Source organism: Thunnus thynnus, chromosome 15 (genome assembly GCF_963924715.1).
Source record: "Thunnus thynnus chromosome 15, fThuThy2.1, whole genome shotgun sequence".
Taxonomy (NCBI): Eukaryota; Metazoa; Chordata; class Actinopteri; order Scombriformes; family Scombridae; genus Thunnus; species Thunnus thynnus.
Genome location: NC_089531.1, coordinates 998,971 through 1,018,315, shown reverse-complemented (window position 1 = coordinate 1,018,315; position 19,345 = coordinate 998,971). Strand labels below are relative to the sequence as shown.

Genomic DNA, 19,345 nt, shown 5'->3' with positions numbered 1-19,345 from the left:
TGACGTGATTTTTTTTGTTTTTATTTACTATTTGTTCTTTCAGGTTAATCAGCACTTTAAATCAAAACTGCTGTCATGAGTCATTTCATCAGAGCGAGAGAAGTGTTGATGTAAGTTGGATAATAAGGAGACTTTAGCAGGAAAGCTGATGTGGGTTGTTGTTCAGACTCTGTGGCTCGTGTGTAGCAGGATGCAATCAGGCTCAGTGTGACCGTCTGATAGAACCAAACATTATTGTTTTATGTAAAGATTTATTTTGCTGTATGGAAATTAGGCCTCCAGCTATGTAAGCAGATGATGGAACAATATTTAATGGAATTTAATGTAAAACTACTATAAATTTCTCCTTCTCCTCCCCTCGTGGTTTCTGATTTTGTCTCAAAGGAAACACAGGACAAGTGGTGGAAAGTAACTGTACTTAAGTATATTTACTCAAGTACTGTACTTCAGTACAGTTTTGAGGTACTTGTAGTTCACTTGCGTATTTCCATGTGATGCTACTTCATACTTCCACTCCACTACAGTTATTTGACAGCTCTAATGGAAGCGCAGAGGAGCGTGTAGGACTGCAGCTCTGCCTCCTGGTCTCAGCTCTGGGTTGTCATAGTTTTGGTCTATTAATAAACTCATAAACGCCACATTTCTAGATAGAAGAGCAGCTCCATCCAAAGTGCGATGCAAGCCGTCTCTCCTAATCAGACCAGGTTTTCCCCAGAAAGTTTGCCGATTAGCTATGAAGCCCACATCGTTTGCTGGACCTCGACAGCCAGCGGTTGAATGAGGACATGTGGCTGTACATGTCATCGCTGGTCAGATAAGGCAGCGGTCCAGAGAAAACTGGAGTCCGACATTGTTTTTGCAAATGTACACACCGACTCATCATTAATTTAGTGACCTCCGATTGGCGTAATCGGGAATCGTTCCCGCCGATATGAATAACAATCGTATCATATTAACGTTTATTCTTAGCCAGCAGTTTTAAATATGACCCAATGTCGTCCGCTCTGGCACCAGGAATACATTTAACTATGGCTGCTAGTGTCGCTAACTTAACGTTTCTCACATGGAGCTGACAATAATCAGAGTTGGTTTCTCAGCGGGTGTGTTGCTGAGTGGAAAGAACCAGTTAGAAATATGAACTGGTTGGTGGTGAACTGTGAGCTTCGGCTCAGGGCTATGCTTCCTTCGGACAGTCGCAGCCAGCCTGGCTTCCCGTCTGCTCGGGAACTACCGGGGGAGTGTATGCTAGCTCGTCCCGCATCGGCTACTGGGGGCTGGCTAACTACATTAGCTAATGATTGGTTTTCCATGGTGCGGAGCCTCGCCTCCAACACTGCAAATAAACTACATTTATTACACGTACCATTATCACTAAAGGAGGCAGAGAAATAGCTAAACATATGACACACCGAGCAAGAGAGAGAAGCCATCACTAACTGCGTAGCTAAGTTAGCTGCTAAGCTAACTGCTGAGCTAAAATAGCTAAGAGTGAGCAGAACAAGAGTGAGTTTAAATGTGCAGCGGGATATTATCCACAGTGATAAAGAAAATAGCAAAATTAACTTAAGCTAAGAGCAACAAGATCATTGTCAGTAAGCACAGTCAGCAACCGGAAGTGACACAATATGTTTACCCTAACCCTGAATAAATAGAAATTGATCTGATTTTAAGGAAGAGTTAGAAAAATATGGAGGCATCACCAAACCCTGACATGCCAACAATTGTTTTACAGCTAATGTAAAAATGTTTTCATATGGTGAGCAGGTTTTAAATGAGACTTCACTGTAACTGAGGAAACAGTTTTAATTCACAGTGCTGCTCCTCGTCCTGATAACCGTCCCTGCCCCTTTAAACACAAGCTCCACTTCCTGGTTCCCTCCCCTTCAGATCTACAGTTTGCAGATGGGTGTAACCAACATGTGATGCAGTACAAGAGCTGCAGGCTGCATTCACTGCAGAAACACATGTTGTTCAGATCAGAGCCCAAGCCTATTTCACTTCTCAGGAAGTGAAACTCAGACAGTCGTTGAGAGCAGACATGGCGCAGAAAGGAGTCCAGCTGGACCAAGAAACTTTCTCTTGTTCGATCTGTCTGGATCTACTGAAGGATCCGGTGGCTATTCCCTGTGGACACAGCTACTGCATGGGCTGTATTAAAACCTTCTGGGATGGAGAGGATCAGAAGAAGATCTACAGCTGCCCTCAGTGCAGACAGACCTGCACACCGAGGCCTGTCCTGGTGAAAAACACCATGTTAGCAGCTTTAGTGGAGCAGCTGAAGAAGACTGGACTCCAAGCTGCTCCTGCTGATCACTGCTATGCTGGACCTGAAGATGTGGCCTGTGATGTCTGCACTGGGAGGAAGCTGAAAGCCCTCAAGTCCTGTCTGCAGTGTCTGATCTCTTACTGTGAGAATCACCTCCAGCCTCATTATGATGTAGGTCCATTAAAGAAACACAAGCTGGTCGACCCCTCGGAGAAGCTCCAGGAGAACATCTGCTCTCGTCATGATGAGGTGATGAAGATGTTCTGCCGTACTGATCAGCAGAGTATCTGTTATCTCTGCTCTGTGGATGAACATAAAGGCCACGACACAGTCTCAGCTGCAGCAGAAAGGACTGAGAGGCAGAGAGAGCTCGAGGTGAGTCGACAAAACATCCAGCAGAGAATCCAGGACAGAGAGAAAGATGTGAAGATGCTTCAGCAGGAGATGGAGGCCGTCAGTCGCTCCGCTGATAAAGCAGTGGAGGACAGTGAGAAGATCTTCACTGAGCTGATCCGTCTCATCCAGAAAAGAAGCTCTGATGTGAAGCAGCAGATCAGATCCCAGCAGGAAACTGAAGTGAGTCCAGTCAAAGAGCTTCAGGAGAAGCTGGAGCAGGAGATCACTGAGCTGAAGAGGAAAGATGCTGAACTGAAGAAGCTTTCATACACAGAGGATCACAACCAGTTTCTACACAACTACCCCTCACTGTCACAACTCACTGCATCTACAGACTCATCCAGCATCAATATCCGTCCTCGGAGACACTTTGAGGATGTGACAGCAGCTGTGTCAAAGCTCAGAGATCAACTACTGGACGTCCTGACGGAGAAAAGGACAAACATCTCACTGACAGGGACTGAAGTGGAGGTTTTACTGCCACAACCAGAACCCAAGACCAGAGCTGGATTCTTAAAATATTCACGTGAAATCACTCTGGATCCAAACACAGCAAACACAAAGGTGTTAATATCTGATGGGAACAGAAAAGCAGAACGAATGAAACAACACCAGCTTTATTTTAGTCACCCAGACAGATTCACTGGAAGTTGTCAGGTCCTGAGTAGAGAGAGTCTGACTGGACGTTGTTACTGGGAGGTGAAGAGGGGAGGGGGAAGTGTTGAGGTAGCAGTCGCATACAAGAATATCAGCAAAGCAGGACCTGAATCTGGATTTGGACGTAATTACAAATCTTGGTCTTTAGATTGTAACAATGACAGTTATACATTTTGGTTCAACAACATCAAATCTCCCGTCTTCGGTCCTCGTTCCTCCAAAATAGGAGTGTACCTGGATCACACAGCAGGTATTCTGTCCTTCTACAGTGTCTCTAAAACCATGACTCTCCTCTACAGAGTTCAGACCACATTCACTCAGCCTCTCCATGCTGGACTTTGGCTTTATGAAGGAGAACCTGCTGAGTTGTGTAAACTCAAATAGACAGAAGTCATTTCAGACTTCATGTGTCAGATTCTGTTGTAATTCTTCATGTTTTTGTCTCCATTGTCTCTGAGAGCTCGTTGCTGTGGTGTTTCTGAACTGCACAGAGATCAGCTGTCAATCAAACTGGGATTATCAACACTTTTTTCTTTTCATTTGTTGTTCTGTTGATGTTTTCAGTTTCTTTAAATGTGACTTTTTGCTGTGTGTTTTTATGACGTCTTTTACCTTCACTGAGGTTTCTTCAGATGAAAATATAAACTTCTCTTTGTTCTAAATGTTAATTTCATGTTTGTATTGATGTATTTGTGTAAATTCATGAAGAAACATACAATTAAACTGTAATTATCATGATAATAATCATTTGTTATGTTCTTGTACATAGCTGACATTCTGGGTTAAACTAACTGATTGTGTGGATGAAGTGAATCTGAACATGAAATCATTGAACAAGAGTCATTTAACAGACTTTACTGATTGGATGTGTGAACAATCTGAAGCTTTACATAATCAATAAAGATGTTTTTTCAACAGTGAGCAAAGTATTTTCTTCTGTCTTCATCTCAGGGTCTCATTCAAAGCTTCTGGAGAAAATGTGAAACTAAAATGAGAGTTTATTTGAGGCAGTTTTCCTCCTGAAACACCACAAAGTCCAGAGTTCATGTTCAGAGCAGACAAACGTTTGTCAGTCAGTCTCTGAACTTTCAGCTTTCTTCACTAAAGCAGCTTTGTCACAGAGGAAAGAGCAGAGTTTTCTATCACTTGTTGCTTTTAACTAACAAGATTTTATTTGTCCATTTAGTTGATAAAGTCTTTGTTATACAGGCCTAAAAAACTGGAAAATAATAAGAATTCATTTGATCAAGTTTGGGTTTGAAGAAGGTTTGTTGCGTCCTGACAAACATAAAACAACAGATATCGTGTCGTGGTGAACTTGAGGTCATTTCATTTATTTTTCTGATGATTTTCATGCAGATGAAAGTTGAGAATGAGGCTGTCATGTTGGTTCAGTGTTTATTCTGTCACCTCACAGAGAGACGGTCCTGGACCCCAATTTATCAAACTGCTAACAGGAACATTTTAGACTTTAGTGAAAGATAAAAGTAAAAATCCTTCACTTTCACTCACAAACAGAAGAATAAAAACTATCAAACAAACTAGTTTTGGCTTTAAAATGCTGTCAAAGAGGTAATAATAATTAATATGTTCCTGCAGAATAACTCAGCACTGAGTAGACTGTAAGGATGTTTTTTAAAGAATGTACAATACAGCAGATGTCGGATCAATCCATGTCTCTGATTGGCTGTTCCTGCTGCTGAGAGTTTCTACATAGGATCATGTGACTGTCAAAGGTCAACATTTATCAGCAGCGTGTTCACAAGTTCTGTTTACATCCTGAAAGCTGAATATTTGCAGACTGGAAACTCTTCTCTCCCATCTTTCCCATGTGACCTAAATGCAGCGTCAGCGTTACAGGATGTGACTTCTGTCGACAAACTAACACAGTGTGATATTACAGATGTTTAAATCTCTCTTTACTGATGTTGTTGAAGCTGCTAAAGGCTCAGTGGAGTTTTTACACGTCAACAAGTGAAATCTAAAGCACAACACAAGAGGGCGCCTTCATCCTGCTAACCAGGGATAGATAGATAGATAGATAGATAGATAGATAGATGGATAGATAGATAGATAGATAGATAGATAGATGGATAGATAGATAGATAGATAGATAGATAGATAGATAGATGGATAGATAGATAGATAGATAGATAGATAGATAGATAGATTTTTGGTGGCTCTTGTCTATATCGTCTCTCTGAGGGTAAAAACTCAAAGAGTCAGAAGGATCATTTATAATCTGGAAATCTTTGCTCTTTATATTTATTTCATGTTCTTGTCTTGGTTGCATCTGTAGCTTCTCTTTAATTTGACCAGCTCTGTTTAACATTCTCTGTTATTTCAGTTTGGTCTTGACAGTCAGATTCTTACACAACGTTTCTATACTTTACTCACTAACTACAGTCTTTAAACTTCTCCTTCACTTGTGGCTTTCTCATAAATGAAGTCTGTATTCTCTGTGAAGTTAAAGTGTCCATCACTCACAGTTCAAACACATTTTAAACTACTGACCAGTGGTGGAAAGGAACTAAGTACATTTACTCAAGTACTGCACTTAAGTACAATTTTGAGGTACTTGAACTTTACTCGAGTATTTCCATGTGATGCTACTTAATACTTCTACTCCACTACATTTAATTGACAGCTTTAATTATATAATATTTTAGCAAAAATCAAAGATTAGAGAAAAAGTCCAAAAACTGAAAACAGATTTGTGTATCAGAACTTTGTTTTTTCTTCTTTCCTCTCCCATTAATCATCTCACCACCCCTCAGATTTATCTGCTGACCCTTTGGAGGGGCCCGACCCCTAGGTTGGGAACCACTGGACTAAACTAGCTAACTGTATATAAAGTAGTGTAAACTAGCTCCACCTCCAGCAGCTACAACAGTAACATGCTGCTCTAACACTGATGCTTCACTATTAATAATCTAATGATGTCATATATAATAATATATCAGTCAGAGGGACCAAACCACTACTTTTACTGCAATACTTTAACTACATCAAGCTCATAATACTTATGTACTTTTACTGCAATACTTTAACTACATCAGGCTCATAATGTGCACTGCTGCACTAGAGAGATAATTTAAAGAGCAGATATGATGCTATAGCCGACAAATCAGCAGTTTAATCTCAGTGGGATTTGCACGGACGAGAGGAGGATCTGGTGGCTGCTGACCTGTGAGATGATGACTGAAAACATCCCGCAGCTCCTCCTCTTTTCACTCTGCAGTTTTCTGAAGGATGAACAGACGCTCACTTCCTGAATGTTGCCACAGAAGTTCATGTGTCAGCGGCTGATGAATCTGGAACAGAGCTGCAGGTTGGTACAAAATATACAAACAACCTTTTGTCACTGCTATGGAGAGAAAATAATGCCAATATTATTCTTATTGGTGTGTTTTATTAGATTTACATATGTAACCACCTTCCTCTCTGTGTTGGCGTTGAACTTTGATGTGTGTTTCTTCTGTGTGTGCGTGTAGTCATATGACTCGCCTAAAACAGGACTTGTATCATGTGACATTTGCTCTAATTTTAAACTGATAATTAATTGTCTTTATTGATATAATTTAGAGACTGAAATTCTTGTTAAAATGTAGATATGAAACATTTCAAAATGTACTAGAAAATAAATGAGAAATGTCGCTCTGTCACGATGAAAGAGTTTCCTGCAGCTAAAAAAGTTTTACTTCAACTTATTTTCAAAATATCTAAACTTTTTAGTTTTTCTTTGTATTTTTAAAAAAAACTTTTTATATTATTGATTTTTTTATTTGAATATTAAATTTCCTTTTATTATTATTTCTTTTTCTCTTCCTGTCTATTTTACTGTAAAATGTTAATATATATATATATATTTTCATATTATTACCATCATATTATATTTTTCCTATATTTTATTTTATATGTTTATTGATTTTTTTATTTTATTTTCTGAAAGGGGAAGTATGGTGTACAATGAAAGTGAATGCAGTTGGTTTTACAAATTACATTTAAAAATTATGAACTGGTCTTTCAGTTTGGAATGAAAATGACTTTTTCACCTTGTTAGCTGATGTTTCCTGTCACGCTGCTCACCCGTTGAACTCTTCTTACTGTCAGGATTGAATTCACCAAAGAAAACTGACGGCAATTCATGTCAGGTAGGAGCTTCTCTGTCTGTGTGTCTGCTGATAATAAATAAATGATAAAGGACAGGTTCACAATTTTTCAAGTGTGTGTTAAAACAACAGTCAGGAGCCCAAATGCATATAATTGGTTTCAGAGTTATCTCACAGACAGACAGCAGTGTGTAGCAATAGGATCTGTATTGCAAAAGGTGTCCCACAAGGCTCAGTCCTTGGTCCTGTTCTGTTTACACTTTATATAAATGATATTGTTTCTGCTATAACTTGATGTAATATTCATCTTTACGCTGATGATACTATTTTGTGTTGCACTGCAGATCCTGTACAGTCTGCTGTAGTATCTCTTCAGAACTGTTTTCCTGATTTAGAAGTTTCACTCAATATCCATTATTTATTCTTGAATGCAGACAAAACCAAATTTTTGTTTTTCACTAGAGCCAAAAATATGAATTTGGATAACATCATCATCACAACTAAATGTGGCAACACTATTGAAAGAGTCATGGTATTTGGCATTTGGATTGATGAGAAGATATACTTTAAAAATCATGTATCAAATTTGGTGAGTAAGCCAAAAGATCAGCTTTTTCTTTGGGAATAAATCCTGCTTCCTGTTACAAGAACCCTTGTTGAGGAAACTTTTTCTTATCAGTTTTAGATTATGGTGACAACTTGTACAGGCATGCTTCAGCAGCGACTTTAAAGCCCCCTGATGCGCTCGACCATTCTGCACTCAGGTTCATTACTGGTGGTGCTTATAACATTCATCATTGCATCCTTTACAAAGAGGGCTGGGTGGTCCTCTCTCTCTGAGAGGTGGGGTTTGCATATATATTTGTTTATTTCCAAGGCCCTTATTGGAAAGCTGCCATCTTACATCACTTCCATGTTGGTTTGGTTGACTAGACCACATTAGACTAGGTTTAATGACCGGTTTACTCCATGTCCCTCGTGTTCATACAGAGCTTGCAGGAACTGCTTTTGCTTCTTTGCACCATCAACCTGGAACACACTACAAAACACTTTAAAAATGAGTTCACTGGTATCTCTTGGTCATTTTAAATCCACTGTCTCAAACCTTTTAATTTCTGTTTGTACCTGTTTTTAATTGAAATTGCAAAATGTATTTAAAAGTTTATCTGAAGCTAATATGTAGCTTCATCGTCCAAATGAGTCAAATCAAGTAGATATCTTTCAAAATCTTTTTAGTACCAAAGTTCCTCTTTTTGTTACTATACTTCCACCTGCAGCTCAACAGGGAAACACTGTCCGAGGAAACACAAAGAGGGAATTTGATGCTAAAAAGACTGTAAATGTGTCAGATATCCACTTGATATGACTAACTCAGACTGCTGAAGCTGAATAGAAGCTTCACACAGACTTTTAAATGACTGTGTGGACATACTGTGGATTTTGGCCTCCATCACTTCCATTGAAAGCACATTTGAAGGATCTTTTAATATCCAGTATGAACAGGAGGAATGATTACAGCGAGGAAAACCTCTTTCACTGCTCATATGGACACCTGACTGCTGGTTTAACACATTGGAAAAATTGTGAACCCTTCCTTTAAACATAATATTAAGAAGAATTCCTGTTTTCACTTTACAATTATGAAGATGAAAGGCTGTCTGGCTGTCTGAGAGTCTACAGTCAAATTAGCAGCTCTGGTGCTTTGAGCTAAATGCTAAACATCAGCATGCTAACATGTTGATGTTTAGCAGATTTAAAGTTTACCATAGTCACCATCTTTGTTTATCGTGATAGCATGCTAACATTTGCTAATTAGCACTAAACGCAAAATACAGCTGATGGCAATATCATTAGTTTTTCAGGTATTTGGCCATAAACCAAAGTAAATGTTGACCAGATGACGGCGCTAAAGTCTGAGGATCAAAGTTATTATAATTCATCCTGAGGGGAATCTATTTTGATATTGTATAACATGCGTAACAGATCTGCAACATCATAGATAGCAGGAAGTTGTATTAGTGAAAACAAATTTCTTATATTAAACAAGTTTTAAAAAGTGAAACATCATTTTGTTTAATTTGTAACAGAATAACAAGCTGCTAATGAAAGCTGGATAATGTTAGCTAGCAGCCTTTGGAACTTCACGCTGTTGTTCATGTTACAATAAACTGTTAGCATCTTGTTAGCATTAACTTATTACAGCTTCAAAATTCATCAAAACATTTTTAAATCATAAGAACAACATGTCTCAGATCTTTTTTTAGGTGTTTCTTTGCCGACAGAATAATATAATGGGGTCAGTTAATTTGTATTAAATAATAGCACTCTAATGCAAGATGGATAATGTTAGCAGCCTTAAGCTGAAATTATGCTTTCCACGTCCGCGAGTATGCAGCAATAACCTGATGAAGGTCTGTGTACCGAAACGTTGTTCCCAATAAATCTTCTCTAATTGCAAGTGAAGAAGACAGTGTGCGGATGAATCAAACTGACTTTGATGATCCTCTTGACTTTTTCTGTAGCGCCTGGACACAGTATGTATGTTTTTAATGACTCTTGTTACCCCCTACTTATCTTGTTAACCTAAGTCACTGACTATTACTAGTCTATTACTATTACTTGTATCTAGTTTTCCTGTAGCATCACCATTAGGGTTCACATTTGTGGTTTATCTTGACTTGATTGGTTGGATTACTATGAGGTTTGGTTTAGACATCCATGCTGCCCCTGTACTTTGTGTTAAATGCTAATTAGCGTACATGCTAACGTGCTAAACTAGGATGATTAACATTATGTTAGCAATGTCATTGTGACCATGTAGCATGATTGTAGACTGTTGTTGTTGTTTTCTATCACTTTGTCTTTATCAGAACAACATGCCAGTGATGGGAAGTTGGACTCCGTTGTTTCTACAGAGTTTCCTCCTCTTACTTCTGCCTTTCTTGCTTTATTTTAACCCCTCGCTGGCTTACTCATTGAAAAACTGCACTACTGAATATTCTAATAATGTGACTGAAGTTTGGGTCACATGCATTCAACGTGAACTGACTGCTGTTCCTGACGACATTCCCCAAAATGCAACATCTCTAGATCTCAGCTCCAATCAGATTTTTAATATCAACAGGACACATTTAAGAGGTTTATCAAAGCTCAGACATTTACACATTGAAAATAACTGCATTTCACATGTAGATGATGGCGCTTTTGCAGACTTGGCAAAGTTAATGGAGCTTGAAATGGGTTCAAACAACTTCTCAAACCTGACAGACAACATGTTTCTGGGGCTGACTAAATTAGTTTATTTGTCTGTGGAGAAGAACTATATCACATACATCTCCCCGCTGTCCTTCCAGCCCCTGATCAACTTACAGAGAGTAATCCTGAGATATAACTGCCTATATCAAATGTCAGATATTGTGCCAATTTTACAATTACCAAACTTAGACGAACTGAGCCTTGATTATAACACGTTCACGTTTTTTGAGTCACCTGACTTGCCTTTTAACAAATCAAACATCAGGACACTGTGGTTAATTGGTAATCAACTGACAAAGTTCAGCATCACACGTGACATTTTCCCTTGTCTTCAGTCGGTCCATTTAACTGTCGAAACTGACTTTAAATGGGATGTACCTGACAAAACCTTTCTGAGGAACCTCACTGCTTTGGACTTGTTTGGGGTTGAAATTAGTTATGAGATGTATAAAGTGATGCTGCAGAGTGTTGAGTCAGTGCAAGAGCTGTCACTGAGCTACTTACAGACTTTGCCAGATAAAAGCCTGGTAGACATCGCCTGCCAAACCCCAGCTCTGACAAGTCTTGATCTGAGCTTAAATCACTTTGTCAGCATCAATAACACATTCTTGCAGTCTTGCTCTCAACTTACTAGGCTGGATTTATCATTTAATTCACTGGAAGAGCTGTCTGAGTTTTCACTGAGATCGATGAAACAGCTCAGATGTCTGGATTTACACAAAAACTCTCTCTCTAAAGTGCCGCTCGCCATCAGAGGTTTCTCCATGCTTGAAATCCTGGATCTGAGTGTCAATTTTATCAGTGAGTTAGGCTGCTCTGACTTTCTAAATTTGACAAGATTAACAGAACTCAATCTCAATAAGAATCGCATTTCAATACTCAAAGGATGTGTTTTTCAAGATTTGAACGATTTAAAAGTCCTAAATATTGGAGAAAATGAAGTTCAATTATTTGTTGATCCCTTCCACATGAATTTACAGAAACTAGAATTTTTGAATTTTCACAAGAATAATTTGAAGCAGCTCAGAAAGGACAACTTTAGGAATCTGTCTTCTCTCCGATCTTTAGATCTAGAGTCAGATACATTTTATGTTGCTCATGAGGGAGCTTTTGATGGTCTGGACAATCTTCAAACTCTTAGCGTTACACCATGTCTTTTTGATACAATGATTTTCACAGGAATGCAACACTTAGAAAATCTCAAACTACATCTCACGTCTTCCTATAAAACCAAGAGTTCTCATCAACAAAATGAACCACATTTTTCCAAATTACCTTACTTGAAGAGTCTTGTAATCCAAAATAATGACTGGCATCATATCTCGCCTGATTTGCTGAAGGGTCTGAAATCTTTAGAGCACTTTGCAGCAGAGAAATTCTTCACTGACTCACCTCATCCAGACACATTTAAATACACTCCTCGCCTGATAAGTCTTCAGATAACCAACAGTAACGTCTCACATCCAAAACCTGAACTGTTTCGGCCGATCCCAGGCCTGAAGTCTCTCGATCTGTCCAAAAACAAGCTCAGATCTTTGGATTTTCTGGCTCAGGTTGACCTGCCGGCTCTCAGCTGGTTGAAACTGAGAGAGAATGAGTTGATGGTGATCAATGAAACGGTCTTCCAGTCTCTGCCTGCACTAACATATCTGGACCTGTTTGGTAACCCTTTCACCTGTAACTGCTCTAACGCTGGCTTCATCCAATGGGTGAAGAGCAACAACCAGACACAAGTCGTTAACGCCTACCAGTATGCTTGTTCCTTTCCTGTGGCTAAACGAGGAAGCAAGCTGCTGGACTTTGACATCCAGTCCTGCTGGATGGACATTAACTTCTTCTGCTTCATTTCCTTCACTTGTCTGGTTGTGCTAACGCTCCTCACATCCTTCATCTACCACTTTCTGAGGTGGCAGCTAGTCTACAGCTTCTACCTCTTCCTGGCCTTCCTCTATGACAGCAGGAGGAGGAAGAAGGAATCTCCTCACTGCTACGACGCCTTCATCTCCTACAACGTTCATGATGAGGCCTGGGTTTACAGAGAGATGCTTCCAGTGCTGGAGGGAGAGCAGGGCTGGAGACTCTGTCTGCACCACAGAGACTTCCAACCAGGTCAACACTGTTTTTTTGTCTTTATGTCTGTTTGCTTGTCACTTTGTTTGTGTGCCGTAAGTCCTCAAATAGAGTTGTGACCAACAATTTTTGCAACTTCCCAAAGCCGGTCTTTTCACAATGAGTGGTCAGGTGTGCAGAGAGGAGAAAGTAGGCAGGGTTTGAACTTCCCACTCAACTACTTGTGTCACTTAGTGTGTGAATACCAGACTACAACACCATGAATTTCTTTGAGGAGAGACTGTCTGAAAATGTACTTCACTACCCCCCTTTGTACAATTTGTCTCCTCCCTTTATGATGGCAGGCTTTTCACCCCGCCTTCATGTGAGGACAATCGGATAGAGGTACAAAGGCTTTGTATCACTTCTGTCTGGTTTTTCCATTGTATTTCAAACCATGGTTCAGATGTGTGTCATTGAAAAGGTGACACCGCTCTGGACATACGTGATTATGATATTTAAAAGCCTTTAAAGCTTAAAGTTTTGTGTTTGTTGTCGTTGAGATGTGATGACACATCTGCTTGATCAATCACAAGCTCCCCACTAGTAGCTGGAATTTGATTTATTACTACCTCTTGAATCTTAATTCATAATTTAGCTCCCGAAACTTGTCTCCAAGGCAGTGGAAAATAAAAGAACCCAGGACAATAGCTACAATTTCAGTTACAGCTCAGTAAGTCCCAGTGGTGGCAAAAACACCATCAGCCATATGGTCTCATGCCTCAGAATACCTTAGTAGATTGAGGATTGACTTTGTAGTTGTACCATTAGGTGTCTAGTTGAATGTCTTGAACACTTGGAAAAAGAAAGGAGCAGAGCTGCAAACTGACCATGAACTGGTGAGGGATTGCATTGGGTTCTGGGACAGACCCAGTAGACCTAAAAGTATAGTGAGGATGAATTGGTAATGTCTGGATAAACCCATTTCCACCAGGTCTTTAGTAGATCATCAGTACCTGTTGTGGTGGCAAACCAAGGTGCTGGCCAAGAGACATCAAGGGTCAGCTCAGAGGATCTCCTGACAGGAATCAGTAGAGTTAGGTGAGGAAGGACCGCAGCTTCTGTGGTCATGAAAGCCAAAAGAAGTCTTGGAAGCGTTGAGGGAGGACTTTCAGTTCGCCTTAAAGACATTCTGGCAAACCATCAGGCAATTCAGGAAGAGGAGGCACAGCCTTGCCCAGGCTCCTCTCAACAATGAAGAACTGCTAACCTTGACTGCAGAGGTGCTGGACTAGAGGCTTAAGTAAATTGTTGAACTTTGGATTCAGGAAGTCCATTGAGGTTTCCATCCTGGTTGTAGAATGGTGTAGCAGCTCTTTGTTCTTGCAGGTCTGAAGCGGTCGTGGGAGTTTGTCCATCCAGTCTTCTTAGATTAAGCTTATGATCATGTCTCTTTTGATATCTTGTGGGGATGTGCCTTTGGTATGTGCCATGTGGTCCTTGTGTAACCAAAGTGAGAGCTGCATCTGTATAAACAAACCAAGCATGTTTTCTGTGGATATTGGGCTCCACCAAGGTGGAAGACAAAAGGCAGACAGCACAAGCCTTAAACAAGCGGCCAGCTCTTTTTTTAACACCCCAGAGATGCTGGCCAATAATATATAAGTGAGAGTCCCAAACTCCTCACTGACCAGACCATCTAAACAACCTCCTGCAAACAGAAAGGATCAGATAAGGAGCCCCCATCTCCAGATGCAAAATTAAGAATCATGCAATTGTTAAATTATAAATACTTTGATTAATAGAGTAACCATATTCAGGAACTGTACCCGCCTGTCCATGAACAGGAAGGGACTGACTCTGCTCCCCCAGAACTCTGCAACCAATGGGACTGGCCACGATGCACCTTCTTGGTGGGCAGACCGAAACTTTAAAACACTGTCTTATCTAAGAGTTTATGCTATTTAAGGCTGTTTTTTTGGCCTGCTGCTTGTTTTTGACTTTGTTTTCTTGCTTTCTGCCATGCTGGTGGAAAGCTTGCATTTTGCTAGTTTAAGGATGTGATTCAGAACAATAGGAAATGAAACCTCTCTTGTCTGGCCAACAAGGAGGACTATTTCCCTGTTATCATACCTACTCTAATATGAGTTATGTTGCTGGACAAATAATTTCATGTTGGAGTTGTGCACAATAATAACTCATAATTCCCCCATAAAATCATAAAGCTATTTGATTTCAAAAATTCCTACAAGACCCTTTAGAGGAAGTGGTCTCGGTCTGATCACAAACCAATTCTGGAGCAGTTCATTTGTGGTCAGAACATGATCTGACCTCCATCTGACCAACTACAAGGCTGCAAGTTTGAGTTTCAGCTGCAGTATGAATTGAGGTCCGACTTGGAGTAACAACCAAGTATGTCATCTAGGAGCTTCTTCAGGACCTTCTTCCTGTGTTTATGTTCTCGCTCCCATCTCAGACACATCTGACCAATGAGGGAAGAGAACGTTCTCACCTGGCTGTTAGTGATGCATTTTGGTTTGCTTGATTTTTTTCTGCGTGAAAAGAAACCAAACCAAATCATCCACTGGTTTAGATCCAAACAAACACACTAGAGGTTTGAAAACAGCCTCAGTCACTGTGATTTGATGTATCCTAACAATTACCACAATGGTGCCAAACTCCAAGCTGACTTCATGGCGTTCATGTTGTTCTGGAGTCTTTAGTAGAAATGAGTCCATGTGTTTTACCTGCAGTGTGTCTAAACTGTGTCTCCACAGGTAAGCCCATCATAGAGAACATTACAGACGCCATCTACAGCAGCAGGAAGACCATCTGTGTGATCAGCCAGCGCTACCTGCAGAGCGAGTGGTGCTCCAGAGAGATCCAGATGGCCAGGTGGGGGCCGCTGTCCATCATTAGTCTTTCTTTCTTTAATTTAAACATCTTGGTTGAAGACACAGAATCATAAAGCTCTGTGGGTATGTGAAGAGGAGGAAGGAAACCAGGAGGCCGATACAAAAAGTTTCAATCAAGTGGAATCACAAACATCAGACAACAAGACAAAGCAAAGAAAAATAAGAAGTGCAGGTGAAAGGAACACAAACAAGGAAACTCAAAATCAAAAACAGGAAAAAAAAGAAAACCCTATAAAGACTTTTGGTGTTTTCAATGTTTTTGAAGACATGTAACAACATGGCTGACTTTATATTAGATCTCAAACACTTACAGGGACTTCTATATGAAATGGTATATTGATATTATGAAAATCCTTTGTTGACCTGGTAGAAAATGAATGAAGAGCAAATGGGCAACATGGTGAAGCCTAACCTGGTGATCAGCGTGGATGATGCTGGATTCATTTCAATGAAGTCTCAAAGTACTTTCAAGACCGCAGAGATCAAGTTCAAACTCAACAAAGAGTTCGATGAGATGACTGCAGATGAACGAAAGACCAAGCCCATCTTCACTTTTTAGAATTCAGTAGTACAATCAATTAGAACTACAATGATTAATTGATTAGTTGATTGACAGAAAAATAATCTGCAACTATTTTGATAAAGGAAAAATCAATTTTAGTAATTTATTAAGCAAAAATGCCAAATATTTGCTGCTTTCATCTTAAATGTGAGGATTTGAAGCTTTTCTGTGTCATATATGACAGTAAACTAAATTTCTTTTGGATTTTTGACTGATGTTTGACGATGTCACCGTAAGAAATTATAACAGGCATTTTTCACTATTTTCTGACATTTTATAGACAAAATGACTAATTAATTAATTGAGAAAATAATCATTAGTTACAGCAATACAAACAAATAAGTGCATACATAAACACACATTAAAACATTAACCTGAGTACTTAATAAATTAGATCCTCTGAAGCCTGCTAATTGGATTTGCCTCCATTTTCAAGAACTTCTTGTGAATTAAAATGATCTTGTTCAGGTAGGATGGGTTAGTAACAACTGAAACATGATGACAATCATAAACATATGGATAATAAGTGTACTATAAAGCATTTCTCTGTCCTCACATATAGCAGCACCTCCTGCTTTTATCTCACAGCCTCCAAACTGATTCAGTCCTCCGAATCGTCCTCATGGTTTGTCCTGTTTGTCGTTGCAGCTTCCGTCTGTTTGACGAGCAGAAGGACGTGTTGATCCTGCTGTTTCTGGAGGAGATCCCGGCCAATCAGCTGTCTCCGTACTACCGTATGAGGAAGCTGGTGAAGAGACACACCTACCTGAGCTGGTCGCAGGCCGGCCAACACACGGGAGTCTTCTGGCAGAACGTACGGAGAGCTCTGGAGACGAGGGACGCTCCCACCGAGAACACCAACCTGCTGACCGGACCAGCAGGATGCTCCTACTGAACTGACACTGTACTGATATTTATCATCTTTAATGAATCATTGATTATCAGTAATTTGTTAATCATCATCAATGTCTGATCAACAGTCAAAAACTCCAAAATATTCACGCTAAGTTTACAGTTTCATGTCTGACATTGAAAAGCTTCAAATTCTCACATCTGATAAGCTGCAACCAGCAAATATTTGACATTTTTACTATAAAAGACAAAAAATATTACTCAATTATGAAAATAGCTGCAGATTGTCTGTTGATCAACTGATTGATCAATAAGCTAAAAGGCTCCATCCGTTCAATGGTGTCAGTTTCTCCAGTGTGCAGATTTGTAAACTGAATATTTGAGTTCTGGACATTTGGAGACATCAGGTTGATATTTTATAGACTTAAAGCTTAAGAGTAAATGTTAGTTGCAGCTCTAGTTGTAGCTGAGGTTTGTTTACGCTGCTCTTATTTCCTTGTTTACTTCAGAACTGCACTGAAGTTGGTTTGTGGTTTTTCAGTTTGACAGCAACATTATTAGCCTGTATCAGTATGTGATGGCCGCACCGGCAGATTCAAATATTTATATCCATCCTTATGTCTCAGCAGGATTTGGAAAAACTTGTCCATGCATTTATCTTCAGTAGACTCGACTACTGTAACGCTGTCTTCACAGGTCTCCCTAAAAAATCGATCAAACAGCTGCAGCTGATTCAAACGCTGCTGCTCGAGTCCTCACTAAGACCAAGAAAGTGGATCATATCACTCCAGTTCTCAGATCTTTACACTGGCTTCCTGTCTGTCAAAGAATTGACTTTAAGATATTGCTTTTGGTTTATAAAGCACTGAATGGTTTCGGGCCAAAATACATCTCTGAACTTCTGCTACATTATGAACCATCCAGACCTCTGAGGTGGTCTGGATCAGGTCTACTTTCTGTCCCCAGAGTCAAAACTAAACCTGGAGAAGCAGTGTTCAGTTTTTATGCTCCACATATCTGAACAAACTCCCAGAAAACTGCAACTGCTGCGATTCTCGGTTCTTTTAAATCGCCACTTAAGACTTTTCTGTTTGCTGCCTTTCATTAAACCACATTAAGGGTTAATATTTTACACTGCACTATTACTTTTATTCTCTTGTTTTATCTGTCTTATTCCCTTTTAAGCTTCTTTTATTTCCAAATTTAACACTTTTTAATTGTTTTTATGTCTTTTTACTTTAACAAATAAACTTGCCTTGCCATCCACTCTCACATCCTCATTTTGACTGACTGTTCTTTCTTACTGCTCTTATTTAGGTTTACATTCAGTTACAATTTTTATAATTAAATAACCAACGCAATTAGCTTCTGCACTATTTTATTAGTATTTCTTTTTTTGTTAACACTTTTGAGTTAGTGTGTTTGATCTGGGAGACATCTGGCCTCCATCATGTCGAAGGTTTGCTGATGCATTAAGCTCTATTAAACACCTGCACCTGGACCCTGGACTGTACCAAACACCTGCACCTGGGCCCTGGACTGTACCAAACACCTGCACCTGGGCCCTGGACTGTACCAAACACCTGCACCTGGGCCCTGGACTGTACCAAACACCTGCACCTGGACCCTGGACTGTACCAAACACCTGCACCTGGGCCCTGGACTGTACCAAACACCTCCACCTGGGCCCTGGACTGTACCAAACACCTGCACCTGGACCCTGGACTGTATCAAACACCTGCACCTGGACCCTGGACTGTATCAAACACCTGCACCTGGGCCCTGGACTGTACCAAACACCTCCACCTGGGCCCTGGACTGTACCGAACACCTGCACCTGGACCCTGGACTGTACCGAACACCTGCACCTGGACCCTGGACTGTATCGAACACCTGCACCTGGACCCTGGACTGTATCGAACACCTGCACCTGGACCCTGGACTGTATCAAACACCTGCACCTGGACTCTGGACTGTACCAAACACCTGCACCTGGACCCTGGACTGTATCGAACACCTGCACCTGGACCCTGGACTGTATCGAACACCTGCACCTGGACCCTGGACTGTACCGAACACCTGCACCTGGACCCTGGACTGTACCAAACACCTGCACCTGGGCCCTGGACTGTACCAAACACCTGCACCTGGGCCCTGGACTGTACCAAACACCTGCACCTGGACCCTGGACTGTACCAAACAGCTGCACCTGGGCCCTGGACTGTACCAAACACCTGGACCTGGACCCTGGACTGTACCAAACACCTGCACCTGGACCCTG

At 40.4% G+C, this 19,345-nt stretch overlaps 2 protein-coding genes and 1 long non-coding RNA gene across 4 annotated transcripts in view; 2 read left to right on the top strand and 1 right to left on the bottom strand.

Annotated features, from left to right (window-relative positions):
* The window catches only part of LOC137198964 (uncharacterized), a 131,286-nt gene that overhangs the window by 1,470 nt on the left and 110,471 nt on the right, over positions 1 to 19,345 (bottom strand). The gene's annotated exons all lie outside the window — the stretch shown is intronic.
* LOC137198908 (tripartite motif-containing protein 16-like) lies at positions 474 to 4,236 on the top strand. Its single transcript, XM_067612924.1, has one exon. It carries the CDS (start codon positions 2,039 to 2,041, stop codon positions 3,701 to 3,703), a length of 1,665 nt encoding a protein of 554 aa, XP_067469025.1. The 5' UTR covers positions 474 to 2,038; the 3' UTR covers positions 3,704 to 4,236.
* LOC137198884 (toll-like receptor 13) lies at positions 7,436 to 18,214 on the top strand. Of its 2 annotated transcripts, XM_067612889.1 has the most exons (4): positions 7,436 to 7,473; positions 10,302 to 12,795; positions 15,513 to 15,630; positions 16,861 to 18,214. In XM_067612889.1, exons 2-4 carry the CDS (start codon positions 10,308 to 10,310, stop codon positions 17,105 to 17,107), a joined length of 2,853 nt encoding a protein of 950 aa, XP_067468990.1. In that variant the 5' UTR covers positions 7,436 to 7,473; positions 10,302 to 10,307; the 3' UTR covers positions 17,108 to 18,214. The 2 variants fall into 2 exon arrangements, with proteins under 2 accessions (XP_067468990.1, XP_067468989.1); XM_067612888.1 differs by lacking the exon at positions 7,436 to 7,473 and having other exon boundaries at positions 10,059 to 12,795.